The sequence below is a fragment of the Bos mutus genome, chromosome 5 (genome assembly GCF_027580195.1).
Source record: "Bos mutus isolate GX-2022 chromosome 5, NWIPB_WYAK_1.1, whole genome shotgun sequence".
Classification (NCBI taxonomy): Eukaryota; Metazoa; Chordata; class Mammalia; order Artiodactyla; family Bovidae; genus Bos; species Bos mutus.
This window is the reverse complement of record NC_091621.1, coordinates 62,653,937-62,675,127: the sequence shown is the minus strand read 5'-3', so window position 1 is coordinate 62,675,127 and position 21,191 is coordinate 62,653,937. Positions and strand designations below refer to the sequence as shown.

Genomic DNA, 21,191 nt, shown 5'->3' with positions numbered 1-21,191 from the left:
TATAGATAGTATAGTAGTATCTATACTACTATAGTATCTATCTGTAGTTATCTATATTTTTTTCAGTTATTTTCTGGTGTCATTATTTGGACCTTTAGAGGTTTATGTTGGTGGTGGAGTAAGAGAATCTAATATTCCTCTTCTCCTTTCTTCCTCTCCTCCTCTCTTTTCTTCCTTACTTAAAGAGATTTTTTTTTTACTAGTAAACTAATTTTCTCATCAAATTTTTGATAATTGCTCTTTCCTAAAGTGCCCACACAATTTTATTTTTAGAGAGTTTTAGTTACTTTTGCAACCTTTAAACATTACTCTATGTTGAACTTCATTTGAAACTCTATTTCATGATTTTCTGTTTCATGAACAGGTAAAAATTATGGACATGAAAATTACAAATGTGTTTCTTGGTGGTGCCCTACTATCTTCCTATCAGAACTATTTTTTTTTTTTTCCGGTACATACCACTTAGTTTTAGAATATTACATCCTGCATGTAAAGATTCAGCTCATTTACATAAGTTACGCTTGTACTTTATGACGCTAATTCTGTTGTCCGATTTCTGAGGTCAGTATCTTTTTTTCTCTTGGAAATCCTAAATGTAGTCATAATTTTGTAAAGGGTTATGGAACTAATGCCATAACACTGTAGACATGCATTGTGGACTTAATAACGCAAATGAAAGCATGTATATGTGTTGTTGTTGGTTTCTGTGCTTTCTCTTTTTTTCTCCCTTTAAGGTTCATAATAGCCCTAAATGCCTTGGTTCCGTGTATTATTGTTATCGCTCGATCAGCTTGTTCTTTTCAGACCAAGAAGAAATTCGAATTTATGGGCATGAAATAAAAAAGAATGGAATCAGGTAAGATATGATAAATGATACAGTGAAATCATCACAGATTAACAGAATTTCTAACTATCTCACTCTGGAACTGAATGTGGAGAGCAGGAAGAGAGGGTTTCTCCAACAGTAACCTTTGAGTTGGGCTTCCCAGGCAGTGCTGGTGGTAAAGAACTCTCCTGCCAATGCGGGACACATGTGAAACACAGACTCGACCCCTGGGTTGGGAAGGTCTCCTGGAGAAGGGAACTGCTACCCACTCCAGTATTCTTGCTTGGAAAATTCCATGGACAGAGGACTATGGTGGGCGCTGGTCCATGGGTCGCAAAGAGTCGAACACAACAGCAACCTTTAAGTTATAGCATTTGCTGTTGTCCTTTAGTTGCTAAGTCATGTCTTTTGCGACCCCATGGACTATAGCCTACCAGGGTGCTCCATGCATGGAATTTCCCAGGCAAGAGTACTGGAGTAGATTGCCATTTCCCTCTCTGGGGATCTTCCTGACCAGGGGTTGAACCCATGTCACCTTCAGTAGCCGGTGGCATCTTTACCACTGAGCCACCAGGGAAACCCTGAGTTAGAGCATACAGACATCAACATTTCAGTAGCTCCAAAGCCAGCCAGGTAACAAGAAATCTTAAGTTTAGCCTCCCTAACGTCTGTGCAGGATACACATACACTTACATTGGTAGAAATAAGATTGTTACATCTACTTGTAAGAGAGATTAAGGAGAAATCCTCATAGTTCAACACTTAAATTATTTTTTGCCATCTTTCATAAATTTTTTCTTCTTCTTTTTTTAAACAGACAATCAAAATAAAACTAAACCTCTGAAAATCCTTTCCAAATTGTGTAAATGAAGTTTAGGTGTCAGGATTTTTGGTTAGAGTTAGGGTCAATAAATAACTGGTCTTGAATAGATAAGAGAGGGACCCACTTCTAGAATTGAAACTTTTGGGGAAATGGATGTTAATTTATTTGATAGAAGGTTTTGTACATTTTAAAGTAGAAGTACAGTGTAATAATCTATCTTCCAAGCTTAATAAGTATAGAAATACCCAATTTTAAGTTGCCTCTCAACCCTTGACACACTCTCTTTTCTCTGCTTAATATTTCTCCATGTCATCAAACATAGTATATATTTTAGTTACATTTTGTCATAAATTTTATTAACTGTTTTCCTCTAATAAGGCATATTTTATGAGGGCATGTATTTTTTTTTTCTGTTTGGCTGACATTATTTTGTCAAGAAAAGTAAATTATGTGATAGAACAATTCTATCCATCATTCAGAATTCACCAGCAAGTGTTTGAACCATGGGAATTCTTTCTGGTATAATAGCTGTACCAACCTATGAGCTTGCTTTCTCAATTTAGAGTCCTCAAGAGGCAGCAGGTGGCAGCAGAAAGGCTTTAGAGGAAGCACCAGGGGAGGCAGGCTGTGACCCAGGGTTTGTCACGGGCGAACAACCCCAAGCAGCCCCTCCTGGGCTTATTTTCTTGATCAACTGGGTTCTGTACTTTTCAATTTCTTATAAAAGAAAGCTTATCCATTTGAATGGGAAGATAATATATTTACATATATATTTCTTAGAGCTGAATTTAAATAGTGGTTTAGGATTTTTATATGGAATTTGGGGTAGCATAGTGGGCACTTAAAATTATAGTTTTATAAAACAAAAGTGTCATTCGATTAGATTTTCAAGAATACTAATCCTTTGTTAAATCTAGGAGATCACATTTAAATTTTAACTCAGAGAAAATATTTTTTTGAAGATTTCCATTTGTATAGTAAGAAGAAGATGGTTTCCTTATTATTCAGCTAAATTGCTTATAATAATGCTCTTCTTGGCCTAGGGCCTATCTCATAGCAGGTGCTAGAGAAATGTTTACCAAAATGAAATAAAATGTGTGAGACTCTGCACCTCATCTTTTACCTTTCTCGATTTCAGTTGCCTCCCCTGTGAAACAAAGGGTTTTGGTACATATGCACCTGTGGATAATTTTCAGAATGAATCTGTGCATTCATTTTAGTTTGCATTGTTATTGTCTCCTGCCTGGGTCACAAGGGGTTTTTCTTAAATTTATGGGAGATTATCAAATCTTTGGAATCACCACTCATCTCTACTAGCATCTTTTATTTTGTTTTCAAAAATTGTGTACTTAATCAAATTTACTGTGAAAGAGATCACGTGACAAATGACTAAACCAAGGAATATGCACAGCAGAACTATACCTCCCTGCAGTGAGCATCCCATGGTGATGGAATATCTTTATAAAACATGACTCACTTTTCTCAAGTATAGCTTTTGTAAACTTGCAAACTTCAAAAATATTATTCATACTAACTCTTACCTTCAATTTAAAATGAATTTCTTGTGTTTTTAATTTTAATAAGTATAGATTATGACAGGAAAGTCTTCTTATTTATTCTTCAATGTAAATTTTAGTTATTTTCTTATTCTTAAAATGAAATCTTATGACTAGATAATTATCTACAAACATACTTGTGCAAATGATTACAGACATTTGAATCGTTTCTTTGGGGACTGATACTGCTGCTGCTAAGTAGCTTCAGTCGTGTCTGACTCTGTGTGACCCCATAGACGCCTATCCCTTTAACGAGTATTCTTAATTTTATAGTTTTTATTTCATGAAGCCATGTTCACTTCCTGGAGAGGAACTCAATAATTTAAAATTTTTGAGAGAAATATTTGAGCATACCTACTCACCTCTCATCTTACTCACATTATTGTTTGTAATTTTCAGTTAGCGTGGCTATTTTAGTAAAAATGATTTTTTCCCCTCATTTGCTTAATTACTAACACCTGCTCTTTCCTGTAATACTTTCTGATGGAAGGAGGACAGTGTTCTTTCAAAAGCATTCTAGGTGACTTACTGTGCTTTTACAATGCCTAACTGTTTCCTTCAGTTCTCTTATGTCTCTCGGTTCTCTTGTATGTGTATGTGTTTGTGAAAAATGGAAAGACTAGACATTGGATCAGGAGTTTAACTATTCGTGTGACCCTTGCTTAAATAGATCAAATTGTATGCAACTTAAAAATTATGAATATAATCCCTATGCAATACTGCATGGAAAGTATCTTTATTCTTAAAGATATACTTTGCAGCATTAAAGCTGTAAATCATAATTAATCATGCCTAGACTTTTTTTGTGGGAAAATGATGATTTGTATCAAAGTGATATTTTGGGGATAGGAGCTCTTAATTCCTTATAGCCAATATTAAAACAAAATTAAACAACATCACACTCAAGCAATGTGTTTACATACTTTGAGCATTGTTCATTCTTACTTCAAAATTGTTGAGCAGCATTTTTAGATTATCTTAAACTCTCTGGAAGTATAAAATCTAAATAAGTATGCAGAAATAGGTATAATTTTTCCTGCATTTATTTCAATATTAAAATTTCAAAAATGTTGAGATTTTCTATAGGGTGGTTCCTTGGGAAATCTAATTGCATGGTTTATTCAACAATTTTGAATCATAATTATCTTTTATTTCTCAGTCACTTCAAGGAAGAAATAGATCATCTGTAATTGATGTTTCATCATAATTCTTAGATTGCCTGTGTTCTGTTTTTCAAGTTTAACATTGCCTCAGACAATTGGACAGGTTTTCATTGAGAAACTAGCTGACTATATTCTGGTGAAAACAACCTTTGGATTTTCACTGGCTTGGGATGGAATATCTGGAGTTTACTTGAAGTTGTCTGAGGAGCATAAAGGGAAATCATGTGGCCTGTGTGCAAACTACAATGGCATTCAATCTGATGATTTCATCATTCAGCAAGGTGAGCCGGGGAGGAGAAGAAATGGTGGGTACCTCTGCGGCCTTTCTGCACCTATCACTGTTTATATCCCCAGAAGGGTACAAAACTTGTTCGAGGTTGGGTAAAAAATGGTAGCTATTACTTGCCTGCTTACATGATTTTAAGTGACATTTGAACAGGAAAATGTTTTTGTGTCATTCTTGAAATCCATGAGCTAATTTACATTTGTTAAATTAATACAAGTCAGGTCTTACTCATGTAACAAATACTAACTGAGCATTTACTTTGTGTCTGGCACTGTTGTAGGAGCTTAGGATATGTCAGGGAACAAAGCAAAAACTCCTCCCTTCTTGGGGCTTATATTTTAGTGATTCAAACCCATTTGGGGCAAACTTGTCTACTTTTGGACAAAGCATGTTTTGCTTCTAGTCTGGATAGGAATAAATTAAATGACTGCCACACAATAGTTCTGTAATATAATAAAATGTAAGCAGAATTTATAAAAGTAGAAAAATAACTTGGAAAGATTTTTTTATCATGTATGATGATGTACACGTCGTTCACACAACTTCATTCTAAGTCATGAAACGAATCTTGGTGAGCTATTAAAAATAGGTTCTGTTTTAGTATGGGTACTAGTGTGCAGTGGCAACAAGACAAGAGAATTACAGGACTCACTCATGATTTGCAGCCACATATAAATGTCTAATAAAAAAGAATACTGTGCTTAGTGCCAGCAGACCTGGCTTTGAATGTTGTTCTAAGTCTTACAAGTTTTATAACTTGAGGCATCTCAATTAATCTCTCTGATACTCAGTTTCTTCAGCTGTAAAATAGGGATTAAAATAATTTGGAACTCACAGTATTCTTAATAATAATAACATAGATTCATACTATTTATAGTAATAGTGAATATGAGTACATGGGCTTCTCAGATGGCTCAGTGGTAAAGAATCTACCTGCTAAGCAGAAGACGTGAGTTTGATCCCTGGATCAGGAAGATCCCCTGGAGAAGGAAATGATATCCCACTCCAATATTCCTGCCTGGGAAATCCCTTGGACATAGGAGCCTGACAGGCTACAGTCCATGCGGTCAGAAAAAATTGGACATGATTTAGTGACTAAACAACAATAACAATATGATTACATAGCTATGTTATTCCCAACTCTTACAACATCATTCATGAAAGTGAAAGTAGCTCAGTCATGTCTGACTCTGCAACTCCATGGACTATACAGTCCATGGACTTCTCCAGGCCAGAATACTGGAGTGGGTAGCCTTTCCCATCTCCAGGGGATCTTCCCAACCCAGGGATCGAACCCAGGTCTCCTGCATTGCAGGTGGATTCTTTACCAGCTGAGCCATGTAAGGTGGGTGGTATTTTCTTAATTTTACAATGAGGACACAAGGGGATGTGCCTGATGTAACATAGCTTGTAAATGGTACTATCAGAATTGAGCTATAGCTCCAACTCACTCCCAATGCTATGCCTAGATAAACATGGGAGATATTGAATTCAATCTGTAAACTGCTATATAATACTTTTTGTTTTACATTATAAAATTAATAAGAAGAGTTGCCCATATGTTGTGTTTTAAGGGGATGAAAGTCCTACTTAGAGTGTGAGTTCTGCAATCAAATTCTGCTTTGCCACTTATTAAACTTTCTAAGTTTAATGGTATACTAGTAGTGTATACTTCATAGAGTTGCAAGGTTTAAATGAGATAATCTGTGTAAAATACTTAATACAGTGCCTGGCTTGGCAAATTGTTAATTACTGTTATTTACTGTTAATTATTATGTTAATTATTTACTGTTATTATTAATTACTGTTAATTACTGGCTAATTTATAGTCATCTCCAAGTGTTCTCAATAAGCCTATAATGGAGCTAACAGGAAAATGTTTGATTGAAGACATTGCTTTTAGAGGCCATTGTTAATATGCTAACATTTTCCCTGTATGGATACTGCTTCATCAGTGTTAGTTTACTAGTAGCTAAAGAGCAGGGCTTCAAGGAGTCAGTTTTCTTACATAAAAAATGGAGATAATAATAATAACCCTGAGGCCTTCCCAGATTGTGAGGATCTAATGAGAAAATGTAAATGAAAGTGTTTCAAAGTGAGCACAATGCAAATATGCAGCATAGAGATCATCCTGAAATGGTGTTTTGCATCCAGTTGGGTATTTAGAAATGAGAGAGTTCACAAAGTTGGCATGTTGAGACTGTATTAGGAAGTAGGGTTTTGGACCCAGGCAGAACCAATTAGATGTTAATTGTTGATTTCTTTTTCTTCTGTATCAAAGCTTTATGAGTATTACTGAGAAAAGAGTTAAAGAAGACTGCTATGGGTAACTTCCCCGGGAACATTTAGGGAGCACAGTCCAGAAACGAGGGTAGAAAATAGCATCTGCTCTTGTTAGAGGCAGAGAGATTCAGATTAGGATTTGAGTGAAAAATCAGACAGACTTTGGTAAGCTGGAACACGGAATGGTTGCTCGCAGTGACATAATTGGGCTGCATGTAGAGGACTGTCAGCAGGTTATTTGTGGGAGAAGACCAGAAGGAGGAAACTTGACTGAATTATGGCTGAGCTGGCAGTAGGCAAGAAGGACCCTGGAAAGTATGTGGAAGAAGCCTGGAGAGAGCTTTCCGCTTTTTCACAATTTTATTTAGTGTATAGTGTAAAGCAGGCTTCCCAGTGGCACTACTGGTAAAGAACCTGCCTGCCAATGCAGGAGACACAGGAGATGAGGATTCAGTCCCTGGGTCAGGAAGATCCCCTGGAGGAGGACACAGCAACCCACTCCAGTACCCTTGCCTAGAAAATCTCATGGACAGAGGAGCCTGGCGGGCCACAGTCCATAGGGTCGCAAAGAGTTGAATATGACGGAAGCGACTTGGCATGCCGTAGTGTAAAGCAGAATTATTTAAAAAACTACCTTGCAATAATTTATAAGGATGTGACTAGAACCTGCCTATTGATTTTCTTCCATACTGTAATAATGCAAGAAGATGTCCATTGTTGAGCTGTATTACCTTTAGCTTAAAGATGCCCAGTATTCATATATTCCCTCCCTTTTGAACCTTCCTCCCATCTCCCATATGTGTACCTAAGGCTGATTCATGTTGAGGTTTGACAGAAAACAAGAAAATTCTGTAACGCAATTATCCTTCAATAAAAAATAAATTAAAATAAAAGATACCTAGTATTTTCTTGAAATAGTCTGTACTTTGCTGATTAGATAAATCTTTAGAGGCAGAGCGGTAGTTTGACTGAATACGATTGAATTCATCGTTTCTTAACAGTGATTAAAATTGTATTTCTCTGTGCATTCCTATGCATTCTTCAGGCATGATTTCACAAAGAAATGAGCCTTTTCAGAATTTCTGTAGATATAGAAAGATTTAAGTTTGTTGTCAGATTGAGATTCTTATTCCATAATTCATGTCTATAGCTAGGTACACATCATCATAGAACCCCTGATTTTCTCTTGTTTTTCCAGCATAATAATTAATAGTTTCTCTCTTTCACTCTCACAAGTGTCCCAATATGGACAATAAATTACTTCGTTTGTAGCACATTTTATATGAAGCATTTTAATTTTAGTTTTGCAGGCTTCAAGACCACCAGTTGGTTTGGATTTAAAGTCTCATAGTAATGCAATGCGGTGTAATAAAAATAAGCTAAATATGTGGTGAAAAGTTGGAATTAAAATGACCTCTACAGGATTGCCCAGGTTGTTTAGTTACATTAAAATTTGTGTATAAATATGGAAAAAAGTTGGTCCTAGGACGTATTTTTGATTCTTCAGACCTTTAAAAATATGCTGGAGACTTCCCTGGTTGTCTGCAATTAAGAATCCACTTTGCAAAAAAAAAAAAAAAAAGAATCCACCGTGCAGTGCAGGGGATTCAGATTCAATCCCAAGTAGGTGAACTAAGATCCTCCATATTGAGCAACTAAGCTGGTGCATCACAACTAGAGTGTCCGTGCACTGCAACAAAAGATCTGCGTGACACAAGGAAGGTCCAGACGTGAGGGTGAAGTCGCTCGGTCGTGTCCGACTCTTTGCAACCCCATGAACTGTAGCCTACCAGGCTCTTCAGTCCATGGAATTTTCCAGATAAGAGTACTGGAGTGGGTTGCCATTTCCTTCTCCAGGGGATCTTCCCAACCCAGGGATCGAACGGGTCTCCCTCACTGCAGGCAGACGCTTTACCATCTGAGCCACCAGGGAAGCTCCTAAGTGCAGCACAAAAAGCCAACGCAGCCAAATAAATAAATACATATTTTCAAAAAGACCTTTGAAGGAAAAACTTACGATGATGCTTTGAAATGAAATGTGACTATACATTTATTTAAAATGAACATTAGTTTTCCCTCTTAAAAATTAAGTATGTTAGATCCAACCTATACTTTGTTGAGTGTGACACATTTCCACAATATCAGAGAATGAGGTGAATCAAACATCTAGGATTCTAATAATCTATTTAATAAACATGGCAAACTTCCTCGTATTTATTTGTTCCCTTATTTAGCAAATATATTTTGAGCACCCACTCTATACAAGATAGTAAACTAGGGATCCAGCAATAGGATAGCTTAGACAAGCTCTCCCCCTTAATTTAGTAGAAGGCAAAATAAATAAAGAGACAAATTAAAACACAATATTTGTGAGCAATAGCAGCCGTGAAAAAAGGGGGAAAGGGGACTGATAGAACAGTGTTTGTTTAGGGGATCTAGATCACATGCCAGAGAAAGCTTCTCTGAGGAGGTCATACTGAACAGAATTCCACATGAAGTCAGGGAGACAGCAGAGGGAAAGTTGGGGGGAAGAGTAATTTTGAAGGGGGAGATGCAAGAGCAAAAGCAGAAGCAGGGTGGGAATGAGCATAAGTGAAGAATGGTATAAAGCCCGAAAGCTTGGAGTTGGTTGACCAAGAATAGGAGTTGATGATGTAAGAGAGTTGGGGTGGGATAGAGTGGATGAGGAGGTAGGGAGTTGGGGGAGTGCAGAGGCCAGATCAGAAAGTCTTTCAGGCCCCAGTAAAGTTTGGGATTTTATACTAACAGAGCAAAGCTTTCTTATGGATAAACTTCCACAGTCTTTCCAACAATTGGTACTAGTAAGTAGACATCTTCCTATCTGGAAGAAACTGAGAGTAGTGAACCATTCGACTTGCTATTTTTGATTCTCGTGGTGCAGTAACTTGTATTGCCTGGTAGACCTGTGGCTGTGTATATCTCAGTGGTGGAGAAGCTAACACTCAGACACGAAGGCTAGCTGTTAGATGGAACTTCAAGATGTCATCTTGTTTGGATCTGCTAAGGAATCACGGTTTCAGATTCTGCCCTTGTCTGAATGTGGGGCAGAATTCACTTTCACGTCAGGCCCTGAACTTGTCCTTTGACGGGCAGATGGCCCAGAGTGCTCTCCAGCAACTGTCTGCTTATTGCTGCTGTACATTAGCTCCTGCATCTTGCTTCAGAATAATGCTGGGAAGGCATGTGGATTCTTAATCTGTCCTGAGCATCTTTAGAAACACTATTCATCATATTCACATGAAATGAGTTCACTTCTTAGTCCCCTCTTCTCCAGCTGTCTTTTCCAGTTTTTCATTGTCTGTATGACCATCCTCTGACATCTCCACGAGGGTCCTAGGTACCCCCTAAATGAAGCTACAATTTTAGTAAGGTTCCGACTAATGTCAACTAGAATGAAAGGGCTGTTTGAAAATTTTTATACCAAACTTTTACTTATGTTTTTAGTTGTATGCATACTTTTCTCCTCTTTGCAGTATACACTACAGGCTAATTAGTACTTTACTGGTATGCATGTGGTGCCACTCACTTTCAACCCTCCCCCATGTTCCTTCAATGAAGTTTTCTTTTTCTACTCCAATGGTATTATTGGTATTTGGTACTTAAACTTTGTTCAGTGTATCTTTATGGATATTATGCTAAAGTAATTCTATAGTCTAATATCATTGGTAATTATAAAGTTACTGAGTTTAGCTTTTTGACCAGAAATTTTATGTTGGTGAACTGTGTGTTTGTGGAAAGTGATCCTATTACACATATTTGTGTGTGTGTGTTTGTGTGAAATAGAGGACTATACAGAAGACATTGCTGTGTTTGCAAATACTTGGTCGGTGCAAACTCCAGATGACACCAAATGTGTACCTACACCCTCAGATTTTCCAAATCCTTGCTCCAGTGGAATGCCAGCATTTGAGGTAAATATGATGTGAAAAAATTTGGCATGTTGGATACAGCACACGTATAATTGTATTTGTGTGTTTCACACTAAACATTTTTAGTGTAAACACAACATAATTAAACACTATTAAATTCCAGAAATGTAATGCAAGAAGAATAAATTTGTGTTTACTTCCAAAACAATGAATGCAATGAGCTTCATAAAAGTGGTGCTCATTATGAAAGTAGTTAGAAAATGTTGTTTAAATTTATAAGCCTTCATACCTCTCTTTCCTAATAAGAACAGAGAATCTTGCAAATAGATCAATGGAAAAAAAATGAGAGTACATGCGTATCATTTAGTATGTTCTAGTGACTACCATCTTTTTCTGCATAGGCAATCTTCTTCAAGTGTCAGATCCTGTTGCAATTTCCCTTTTTGAGCTGCCATGAATATATTGATCCATATTTGTATATTGCCAGCTGTGTTAATGATCTTTGCAAGTAAGTGAAATAATTAGCATTTATAATGAAATTCTTTTATCCAAAAAGAAGAGCAAAAACCATTCTATAACTTTACTATCTCAACAGTTGACGGAATGTAGTGGGAAATGTAAAACATAAGCTGTACTAGAGCTATTAGAAACTTACTGGGTAATAGTCATGTTGCATTTGAAAATATGTGATGATAATGATGATGATGGTGATGAAAGTTGCCCAGTCGTATCTGACTCTTTGCAACCCCATGGACTGTATAGTCCATGGAATTCTCCAGGCTAGAATACTGGAGTGGGTAGCCTTTCCCTTCTCCAGGGGATCTTCCCAATCCAGGGATCGAACCCAGATCTCCTGCACTGCAGGCGAATTCTTTACCAGCTGAGCCACTAGGGAAGCCTGAAAATATGTGGGTTACTTTGAAATAGCTTTTGATATTGATTTCTAACATAATTCCACAGTGATAAGAGAACATACTTGTATGATTTCAATACCTTTAGGCCGTGAAACTTTTTGCAGCTTGTTTTATGTCCCTGGATATGTTCCAGTGTCTCCTAATTTATAGTCTATGGGAACTTGAATAGAATTTGTATCCTACTGTTGTATGAAAATTGTATAAGTCTTAATTATTTTTCATTGGTTCATGATGCTTTCCAGGTCTACCATATCCTTCTACTTTTCTGTATATTCATTCTATTAATTTTTGAGTTTGATATCGAAATTCCAACTAAAAAAAGTCTAAATAATAATGAAAATATGAAAAAATGAGATATGAATGAAATTGATGATAAAGTTACAGATTCTGCTAAGACCATTGCCTTATGTATTGCCTATGTGTATAACTGAAAGAAATGCTAAATATAAGCAGAAAATTAGGGAAAATAAACATATAATATTTTTCACACCAAGGTTACAAGCTCCTGCATTCACTCCTGGGGTAAGAACACCAGACAAAGGTGGTTGTCTAGGGAGTAAATTCAGTGAGACTCATCATAATATATTCATCAATATAGATTACCATTATTAAAGTCTTTTTATTTTTTTCACAAATTTAACAAGTAAAAGATACATGCACACCAATATTCATAGCAGCGCTATTAACAATAGCCAAGATATGGAAACAATTTAAGTGTCCATGAACAGATAAATGGATAAAGAGGATGTGGCATAAGGGGACACATGTATATGTATGGCAGATTCATGCTGATGTATGGCAAAAACCAACACAATATTGTAAAGCAAATGTCCTTGGATTCAAACTAAATTAAGAAAAAAGGTGTGACATATCTGTATATTCCATGGAATACTGCTCAGTCACAAAAAGAATGAAATAATGCCATTTGCAGCAACATGGATGAACCTAGAGAATATCAGGCTAAGTCAGAAAGAGAAAGACAAATACCATATGCTATCACTTACATGTGAAACCTAAAATGTTATGCAAATGAACGTGTTTATGAAACAGAAACAGACAATCACAGAAGACAAGCTTACATTACCAAAGGCGAAAAGCTGTGGGGAGGGATAAATTAGGAGTCTGGGATTAGGAGATACAAGCTACAGTATATAAAATAGATAAAGAACAAAGTCCCGCTAAATAGAGCAGGGAACTGTATTCAATATCCTGTAATAAAACATAATGGAAAAGAAAATGAAAAAGAATGTGTATATATGTAGAACTGAATCACTTTGCTATACACCAGAAACTAACACAACATTGTAAATCAATTGCACTTCAATTACAAAAAAAATTACCAAATGTATGTGATTAGCTATCTTGAATGTTAGAGAGTATCTCAGGAAATGTTTAATATGCTTTTATTTTTTAAGTATTCCAAGAAGTATAAATGGTACATGGAAACATTGTTATGAAAGACCAGACTAATTTTTTGTTTGAATAAAACCTCTGAAATTAAATCCTGGTAGCTTGTTAGGAGATTTAAGTTTACCAAAGGTGAAAACAAAGAGGAAAAGTTGAGGTAGTGTGAAATTATGTTACTTATAATCACTCTCAGAGAAGGCGATGGCACCCCACTCCAGTACTCTTGCCTGGAAAATCCCAGTGGACGGAGGGGCCTAGTAGGCTGCAGTCCATGGGGTCACTAGGAGTCAGACACAACTGAGCGGCTTCACTTTCACTTTTCACTTTCATGCATTGGAGAAGGAAATGGCAACCCATTCCAGTGTTCTTGCCCGGAGAATCCCAGGGACGGGGAGCCTGATGGGCTGCCGTCTATGGGGTCGCACAGAGTCGGATACGACTGAAGCGACTTAGCAGCAGTAGCAGCAGCAGCATAATCACTCTGCCTTTAACTAGATTAAGATAATTATAAAAATAATGAATGCAATTATATTTTCCAGATATTAAAATGAGATTGTTCGGGATGCTTGTTAATTTTGAGTTAAGTACAGTTATACCTTTATTTGTATGTATAGTCTAAATTTCAGAGATTTTTTAACTAATGCAGGAGCTTTGAAAGAATACTCCCTCTGCCCAAAATATTGAGTGCTGACCTTTTTTTATATTTAACAACATTCTGTTCTCTATTTGGTTTTACTTTTCATCTAAGTGCTGTATTGTTATCTCTGTTCTATCGCTCTGTTTTGGAGGGATCTGTAGGTAGTCCATTGCCCTGATTTCTGGCAGATCCAGAAAAGTCATTCTCCATTTATTAGTTGGGATATTGTTAGGCTGCTTCAATTGGCAGAATATCAGGGGCTTCCATTAAATTGAATGCTTGTATTTCTCTCACATGAAGTCCAGGCTGGCAAGTGGTCTTGGGTTCATAGTGTGTGTCTGTTCCACGAGTTTTCCATTGACTCAGTGATACTATTGGCTATATCATCTCTCAGCGTCTAGGGTATTATTCTCAATTTCATTGTCAAAAACTGTCTCACCACTGCCATGTCCATCTTTTAGCCCTTAGGAAAGGAGAAAAGGAAATAAAGAACTGTCATAGCTTAGTCAGTAAAGAATCTGCCTGTGGTGCAGGAGACCTGGGTTCAATCCCTGGGTCGGGAAGATCACCTGGAGAAGGAAATGGCGAACCCATTCCAATATTCCTGCCTGGAAAATCCCATGGACAGAGGAGCCTGGTGGGCTACGGTCCATGGGGTTGCAAAAGTTGGACAGGACTTAGCGACTAAACCACCACCACCAGCATTTTTAAGGACAAGATCTAGACGTTTCATGCACATTTTTACTTTTAACCCTTTGGCCAGAACTTAGAAACATGGCCACTCCTAGAAGTAAGGACAGCTGGGAAATGTTGTCTTTGGCTTGGCAGCCATATGCCCAGCCAAAACTTGCAGGTTCTAATATTAAAAAGAAGAGGGAACTGGGCACAAAATGTAGCCTATTGTACCTGCTTCATCTGAAATTTCATCATTAAGAAGTTAACATTTTTGTCTCTTGAAATTTTGTTGTGTTTATGCTTTGAATTTTGAAACCTAGTTGCTTTCTTTAGAGCAAATAAAAACAGCAGACTAGTGAAACTCCTTTACTGGTTGAAATCAACTGACATCTAAGATATGTACTTGAGCTGAAGAAGCCAGGCAAAGCAGCCATGTAAACCAAAGAAAAGACTATGCAAGTGAATAAGTGTGCATTGATAAAGTGGGAGAGGGAAGGTACCAGAGCTGGCCTTTCACTGTCCTCAATAGTCCATCCAGGACTACACCCGCCTACATTCTTTTTCCCCTAAAGGAGATTCTGTTCACTTCTTATATTAAAGGAGTGCCTCACAGGGATTCTATACCATGATTATATAATTATGAATCTGTTGAATACAAATTTCCTGCTTGGATTAGGATAGTATATTGAATTCAATTTAATACATATTTCCTGAGTGTCTATTCTGAGCTGAGCATTATGTCAAATCTTGGCGCAATAGAAACAATTTCTTATGTTGATTTTTAATTTATTTTATTTTACTTTAAAATTCTTTTTGTGTGTTGATGTATGGCAAAACCAATACAATATTGTAACGTAATTAGCCTCCAATTAAAATAAATAAATTTATATTAAAAAAATAAAATTCTATTTGTGAAGTAAAATTGATTTACAATATTATATTAGTTTCAGCTATATAACATAGTGATTGCATATGTTTATGGATTATTTTTTATTTAGAGTTATTATAAAATATTGACTGTATTCGCTACACTGTACATTACATGCTTGTATCTTGTTTATTTTATACCTAGTAGTTTGCACCTCTTAACCCCTGTTTTCTCCTATTTTGTCCCACCCCACCCCCTCTCCCTACTAGTTTGATAAGCACTAGTTTTGTTCTGTTTTTCTTTTGTTATATGTATTCATTTTATTTTGTAAAAATCTGACCTATAAGTGAAAACACACAGTATTTGCTTTCTTACTAAGCATAATACCCTTCAGGCCCATCCATGTTTCTGCAAATGGCAAAATTGTGTTACCTGTTTTGGCTGTGTAATATTCCATTTATAATATTCCATATATAATATTGTCTTTATCCATTCACCTGCTGATGGACACTTAGGTTACTTCCATATCTTGGTTATTATAATAATGCTATGTGCTAAGTCGCTTCAGTCATGTCCGACTCTATGGGCTGAAGCCTGCCAGCTCCTTGACCATGGGATTCTCCAGGCATGATACTGGAGTGGGTTGCCGTGCCCTCCTCCAGGGAGTCTTCCCAACCCAGGGATCAAACTCTTATCTATTATGTCTCCTGTATTGTCAGGCGAGTTCTTTACTACTAACTTCCCTGATGGCTCAGACTTTAAAAAACCTGCCTGCAATACAGGAGACCTGTGTTCAATCCCTGAGTTGGGAAGATCCCCTGGAGAAGGAAATGGCAACTCGCTCCAGTATTCTTGCCAGGAAAATCCCATGGACAGAGGAGCCTGGCAGGCTCTAGTCCCTGAGGTCACAAAGTCAGACACGACTGAGCAACTAACACTTTCACTTTTAGTGCCTCCTGGGAAGTATGGCAAAACAAATTTGGGGTGTTTCCAGAACACAAAAAGTGGGGCTGGAGCATGGTGAATGGGAGAGAGAGAGAGGAGATGAAGTTAGAGAAGTAGGCACGGTCTAGATTACCTAGAGTCTTAGGGCTCATAGTAAGGAGTATGAATTGTTGCTTGATCTTATTTCATATAACCTGACTATTCTCAGGAGATCTGAATTTGCCTTTTGCCTAGTTTCTTAACTTCTGCTTATTCCAGGTAGGTGTACTGTGTTTTAGCCTGGATTATGTTAGAATGTCAGTTAATTTGCTTAGAATGTAATAAATCAAGGGGGGAGAAGTAGTACAAAATGAAAACGCAAGGCCCCTTGTTAAAAAAAATTGCTAAGCATTCAAGATAGTGACAGCAGAGCATTAAACGAGTACAGGATCCAACTAAGTGGCAGCCTTTTTAAGAGCAGAGCCTGTGTGACTGATTGCACAGGTCACATTCCCATGAAGCTGGTTCTGATCTTGATAAATTTTATTTGAAAAAAATGAATGCCTTCTACTGATGAAAAATTAATGCTGCTGTGAACATTGATAAGCATGTATCTTTTCGAATTAGTGCTTTTGCTTTCTTCAGATATATACCCAAGAGTGGAACTGCTTGATCATCGGGTAATTCTATTTTTAGTTTTTTGAGGAATTTTCATTCTCTTTCCCGTAGTGGCTACACCGTTTTACATTCCCACCAGCAGTTCACTTGAGTTCCTTTTCCTCCACCTCTTCACCAACAATTTGTTATTTGTTGTTGTTGTTGTTTTGACAACAGCCGTCCTGACAGGTGTGAAGTGATATCTCATTGTATTCCCTGATGATTAGTGATGGTGAGCATCCTTGCAGGTGTCTGTTGGCCATGGAAACAGAAACACTTAGAAATAGTCCCTGTCGTAGGAACTCAGATTCTCATGGGGCAGAAAAACAGGTTCTCAGCAATTGTACATGCTTTAAACGCAAAGTACGGTGAGTGTGGAGGAGAGAACTACTAACCTCCTCAGGGAGTGCCTAGAGAAAATGATAGCTGGGTTGGAATTTGAAGGATGATACAATACCAGTCCTTGAACTCAGGTCCTCCTCATTCTGCTTCTAATAATGCTGAACTTAGCAGCAAGGAAATGCTTCTAATCTTGCCGCACACAAGTCAATTGATTAAAAACAACCGTTACTTAATGAGTATTTTCCTTATTAACATTAACATCCAAAATGGAAAAATAAGCTAATTTTCCCCTCAGTAAATAATTTGTTGCCCAACTGTTGTTTTTATGCAATGCCATGTGTAATGTGCTTAGTACAGTTCCTAGTGTAACACAGACACAACAAACGGTTTGGATAATAGTTGCGTTAGGTTGGAAAACCAATATTCAGTTACTTTATTAGCCTTCAAGGCCTCCATTAATTGTAGGAAGAAATGCATATGTTTAAAGTAAATCATAAATTTAACGTCTTTCTAAGAATTCAACGATTTTAACTTACCCTGTTTTTCAGAGACTTGTTTGGAGATTTAGAATATTTTCTGTGCTTCTGAAGTCTACAGTCCTTTTTGTTATTCTAAAGCTTAGTTAATTGGACTAGATAATCTGCATGACTCCAGTTACAGTAACACAGGATAAGGGCAATTTGAGATCAGTGGTTTTTACAATAGAAATACTGAAAATGCTAAGGTCCACAAAATACAACATTCTTAAGGGTGTAAAGGTATTTAGCTATTTAGACTTTCAGTTGGGTTGTAAAACAAGCCTGCTATCTTATAAACACTGTTGATTTTATAGATGCCTTGTTAATCTGCTTTGGGAATTGGCTGACCTCTTATATTTGTTTGGGGGAGTTTCTAAGGTGATTATAAAAAAATACTTAGAGATTATTCACTCTTGGCAGCATTAGCAAAGTAACTGGCTTTAGTAATTTAAACCTGAAAGAATTAAAAATCTTTTAAATCTCAGATGAAATGCTGTTTATTTAATCCTTCACAAGTGCTTATTATTAGTATTGATTTTATTCCAGCATGTAAACTATCAAGAGCATGGTGAATAGAAATCATTTTTCTATTTAGAAATCTATCTTAGAAATCATTTTCATATTTTATGTTTTTATTGTGATAGAATTATTAAATAGGATTAATTAAAATAATATTGATAAGATTTATTAAGTTTTGAAAGGTCTGGGATGTTTTGTGTGGGAGCAAAAAAATACAAAGATTCTAGAACAAATGTCATAATTAGAATAGAAATCTTTTTCAGTATGGTACTCCGTTGAATCCAAAGAAAAAATGGCCAAATTATTGAAAGACTTAAATGAAACAATTTACTTAGTCTTTTAAATCTGGGATCCCATGTTTATATGTTTTCTACATTATTGGGGCTTCCCTGGTGGCTCAGATGGTAAAGCGTCTGCCTACAATGCGGAAGACCTGGGTTGGATCCCTGGGTCAGGAATTTCCCCTGGAGAAGGAAATGGCAACCCACTCCAGTACTCTAACCTGGAAAATCCCATAGATGGAGGAGCCTGGTGGGCTACAGTCCATGGGGTCACTAGAGTGAGACACGACTGAGCAACTTCACTTCACTTCTAATATTAGTTGATCAACTAATATTAGAATATTCACCACATAGTCAGCTTTTCTCCAGAACAAGAGCTCAAGGGCACAGTTCCTGTCAATATTTCCTGTATGATTTTTGATATCTTTTCACTTTCCAGAACTCATGATGATGAAACCTATTGTCGAGCGGCCACCGAGTATGCTAGAGCCTGTTCCCATGCAGGCTACCCTATTCAAGATTGGAGAGATGACTTTCCAGCATGCAGTATGTTTCCTTATTTTCCAGCCATGCCTGTGTACTTCTGTTAATTTTAGGCTTATCCTAGTACTTAAAACTTACCCTACTTGTCAAAACTAGTGAACTGCAAAGACTTGGTATTGATGCAATAATATTGGTAAACTTTTGAATACTTTTAAAACACTCTAATCTGTGTCTTTATCTGGCTTACTTCACTTATTATGATAATCTCTCACATATGTTGCTGCAAATAGCATTATTTCATTCTTTTTATGACTGAGTAATATTCTAAGATAAATACCATACAATAATGTATACATGTGGAATCTAAAAGATAAAAAGAAACACATGAACTTATTTCTGAAATAGAAAGAGACTCACAGACACAGAAAACAAACCAAGGGGAAAAGAGAGGTGGGGGGAAGAATAAATTAGGAGGCTGAGATTAAACTATACACACTACTATGTATAAAATATATAACCAATAGGGACCTACAGTATAGTACAGGGAACCATACTCAGTATTATGTGATAATGTATATGGGAAAATAATCTGAAGAAGAATTTATATATATATATAGTGTGTATAATATATATTATATATGTATAACTGAATCACTGTGTTGTATACCCAAAACCTACACAATATTGTAAATCAACTATACTTCAATAAAAAAATTTTAAAAAACAAACAAAAAAACACTGTAATCTTTCTCAAAGAGAGTTGAGTAGCGTTGACTTACTGCTCACCTGTTTGCCCGTTTTAGTCGATAAGTGTGATGACAGCTTTGTCCATCGGGATTGCATCAGTTGTTGCCCACCAACCTGCACGTTTGAGAAACAGTGTCTTGGGAGCAATCTCCATTGTCTTGATGGATGTTATTGCCCAGATGGTAAGTGCTTCGTGAAAGAAACTGTGTCTGCACTCATTGTGACTAGTACCCTGTGATCCAAGACTCATGTCTTTGTGTCCTCTCTTGGGATGTTAGGGCTATTGCAAATTTTCTCTCCTTTTAGGATTTGATCCTTAAAGTGACTATAAGGAATGGATGCTTTTCTTTAATAAAAGGCTTTGATCCCTGGATCAGGAAGATTCCCTGGAGAAGGAAATGACAACCCACTCCAGTATTCTTGCCTGGGAAATCCCATGGACAGATGAAGCTGGTGGGCTGCAGTCCATGGGGGTCACAAAAGAGTTGGACATGACAGCAACTAAACAACAGCAACAATAATTTATATATTTTCATTTTTTAAAGACAAAATCAAATTTAGAAAAAAAGTCTTCATATCTTGGTAGTACAAGATTTTAGTCCTGATGCAGTTTTAATATTTGTAATTAGAAGTGACATAGCAAATGATAGAGATGGGATTTAGATCTGCAATACAAATTAATAGATATTTATAAGAACATTGAGGATTTATCCAAACTCCTTTATTTTTGCAGATTAAAAAATAGAATCCCAGAGAAGTTAAGTGATTTTCCCACTGTCATGCACTTAATATGAGTGAGGACTACTTAAAATCAGATCTATTGACCTCGGGCCATTGTTCTGTCAATGCTACTCAAAGCCCATTGGACCAGTCCCACGCCTGAACTGTTTGCTCCCAGTCAGCAATGTGATAAGGACTTTGCACCAGAACATAAATCCATACACCAGAATATAATTCCTTTGACTAGAAAGTCTTACTCTGAAAAATGATCAGCTGCATCAAAGAATGTGCTTGGTAACATTGGTTCAACCACCTTTACTCTTTAGAAAGAAGTAACAAATGCAGTTCTACTGTACTAGCTCTTTGGTAAACGTTTCCTGGCTCTTTATTATCTGTGTGATGATAGTGTAGCTCTCATTTTCACATAAACAGAAATTAAACAGAATAACATCAATACTTTCTCCCTCCTCTCCTCCCCTCTTCTCTCAAAAGCAAAGACACATTAGTTGCCCTATTTCTGTGTTGTGAATCTTAACATCTTGATAGCAGGTAACGGGGTAATAAAGTTGAAAACCGCTGAAATAGACCCTTATAAGGTAGCTACTGATTGAGTCAGAGCAACTGAGCTACTGATTGAGACAGAGCCAGGCTCCTTAAAAGTAATTTGTATTT

At 36.8% G+C, this 21,191-nt stretch overlaps 1 protein-coding gene across 1 annotated transcript in view; it reads left to right on the top strand.

The window, feature by feature from the left end:
* Nucleotides 1-21,191, top strand: part of OTOGL (otogelin like) — a 169,905-nt gene that overhangs the window by 14,489 nt on the left and 134,225 nt on the right. Inside the window, exons 5-10 of the mRNA XM_070370120.1 lie at nt 735-856; nt 4,444-4,649; nt 10,742-10,869; nt 11,229-11,335; nt 19,009-19,115; nt 19,856-19,981. Coding sequence (XP_070226221.1) covers nt 735-856; nt 4,444-4,649; nt 10,742-10,869; nt 11,229-11,335; nt 19,009-19,115; nt 19,856-19,981 — 796 coding nt within the window. The remainder of the gene's footprint in view (nt 1-734; nt 857-4,443; nt 4,650-10,741; nt 10,870-11,228; nt 11,336-19,008; nt 19,116-19,855; nt 19,982-21,191) is intronic.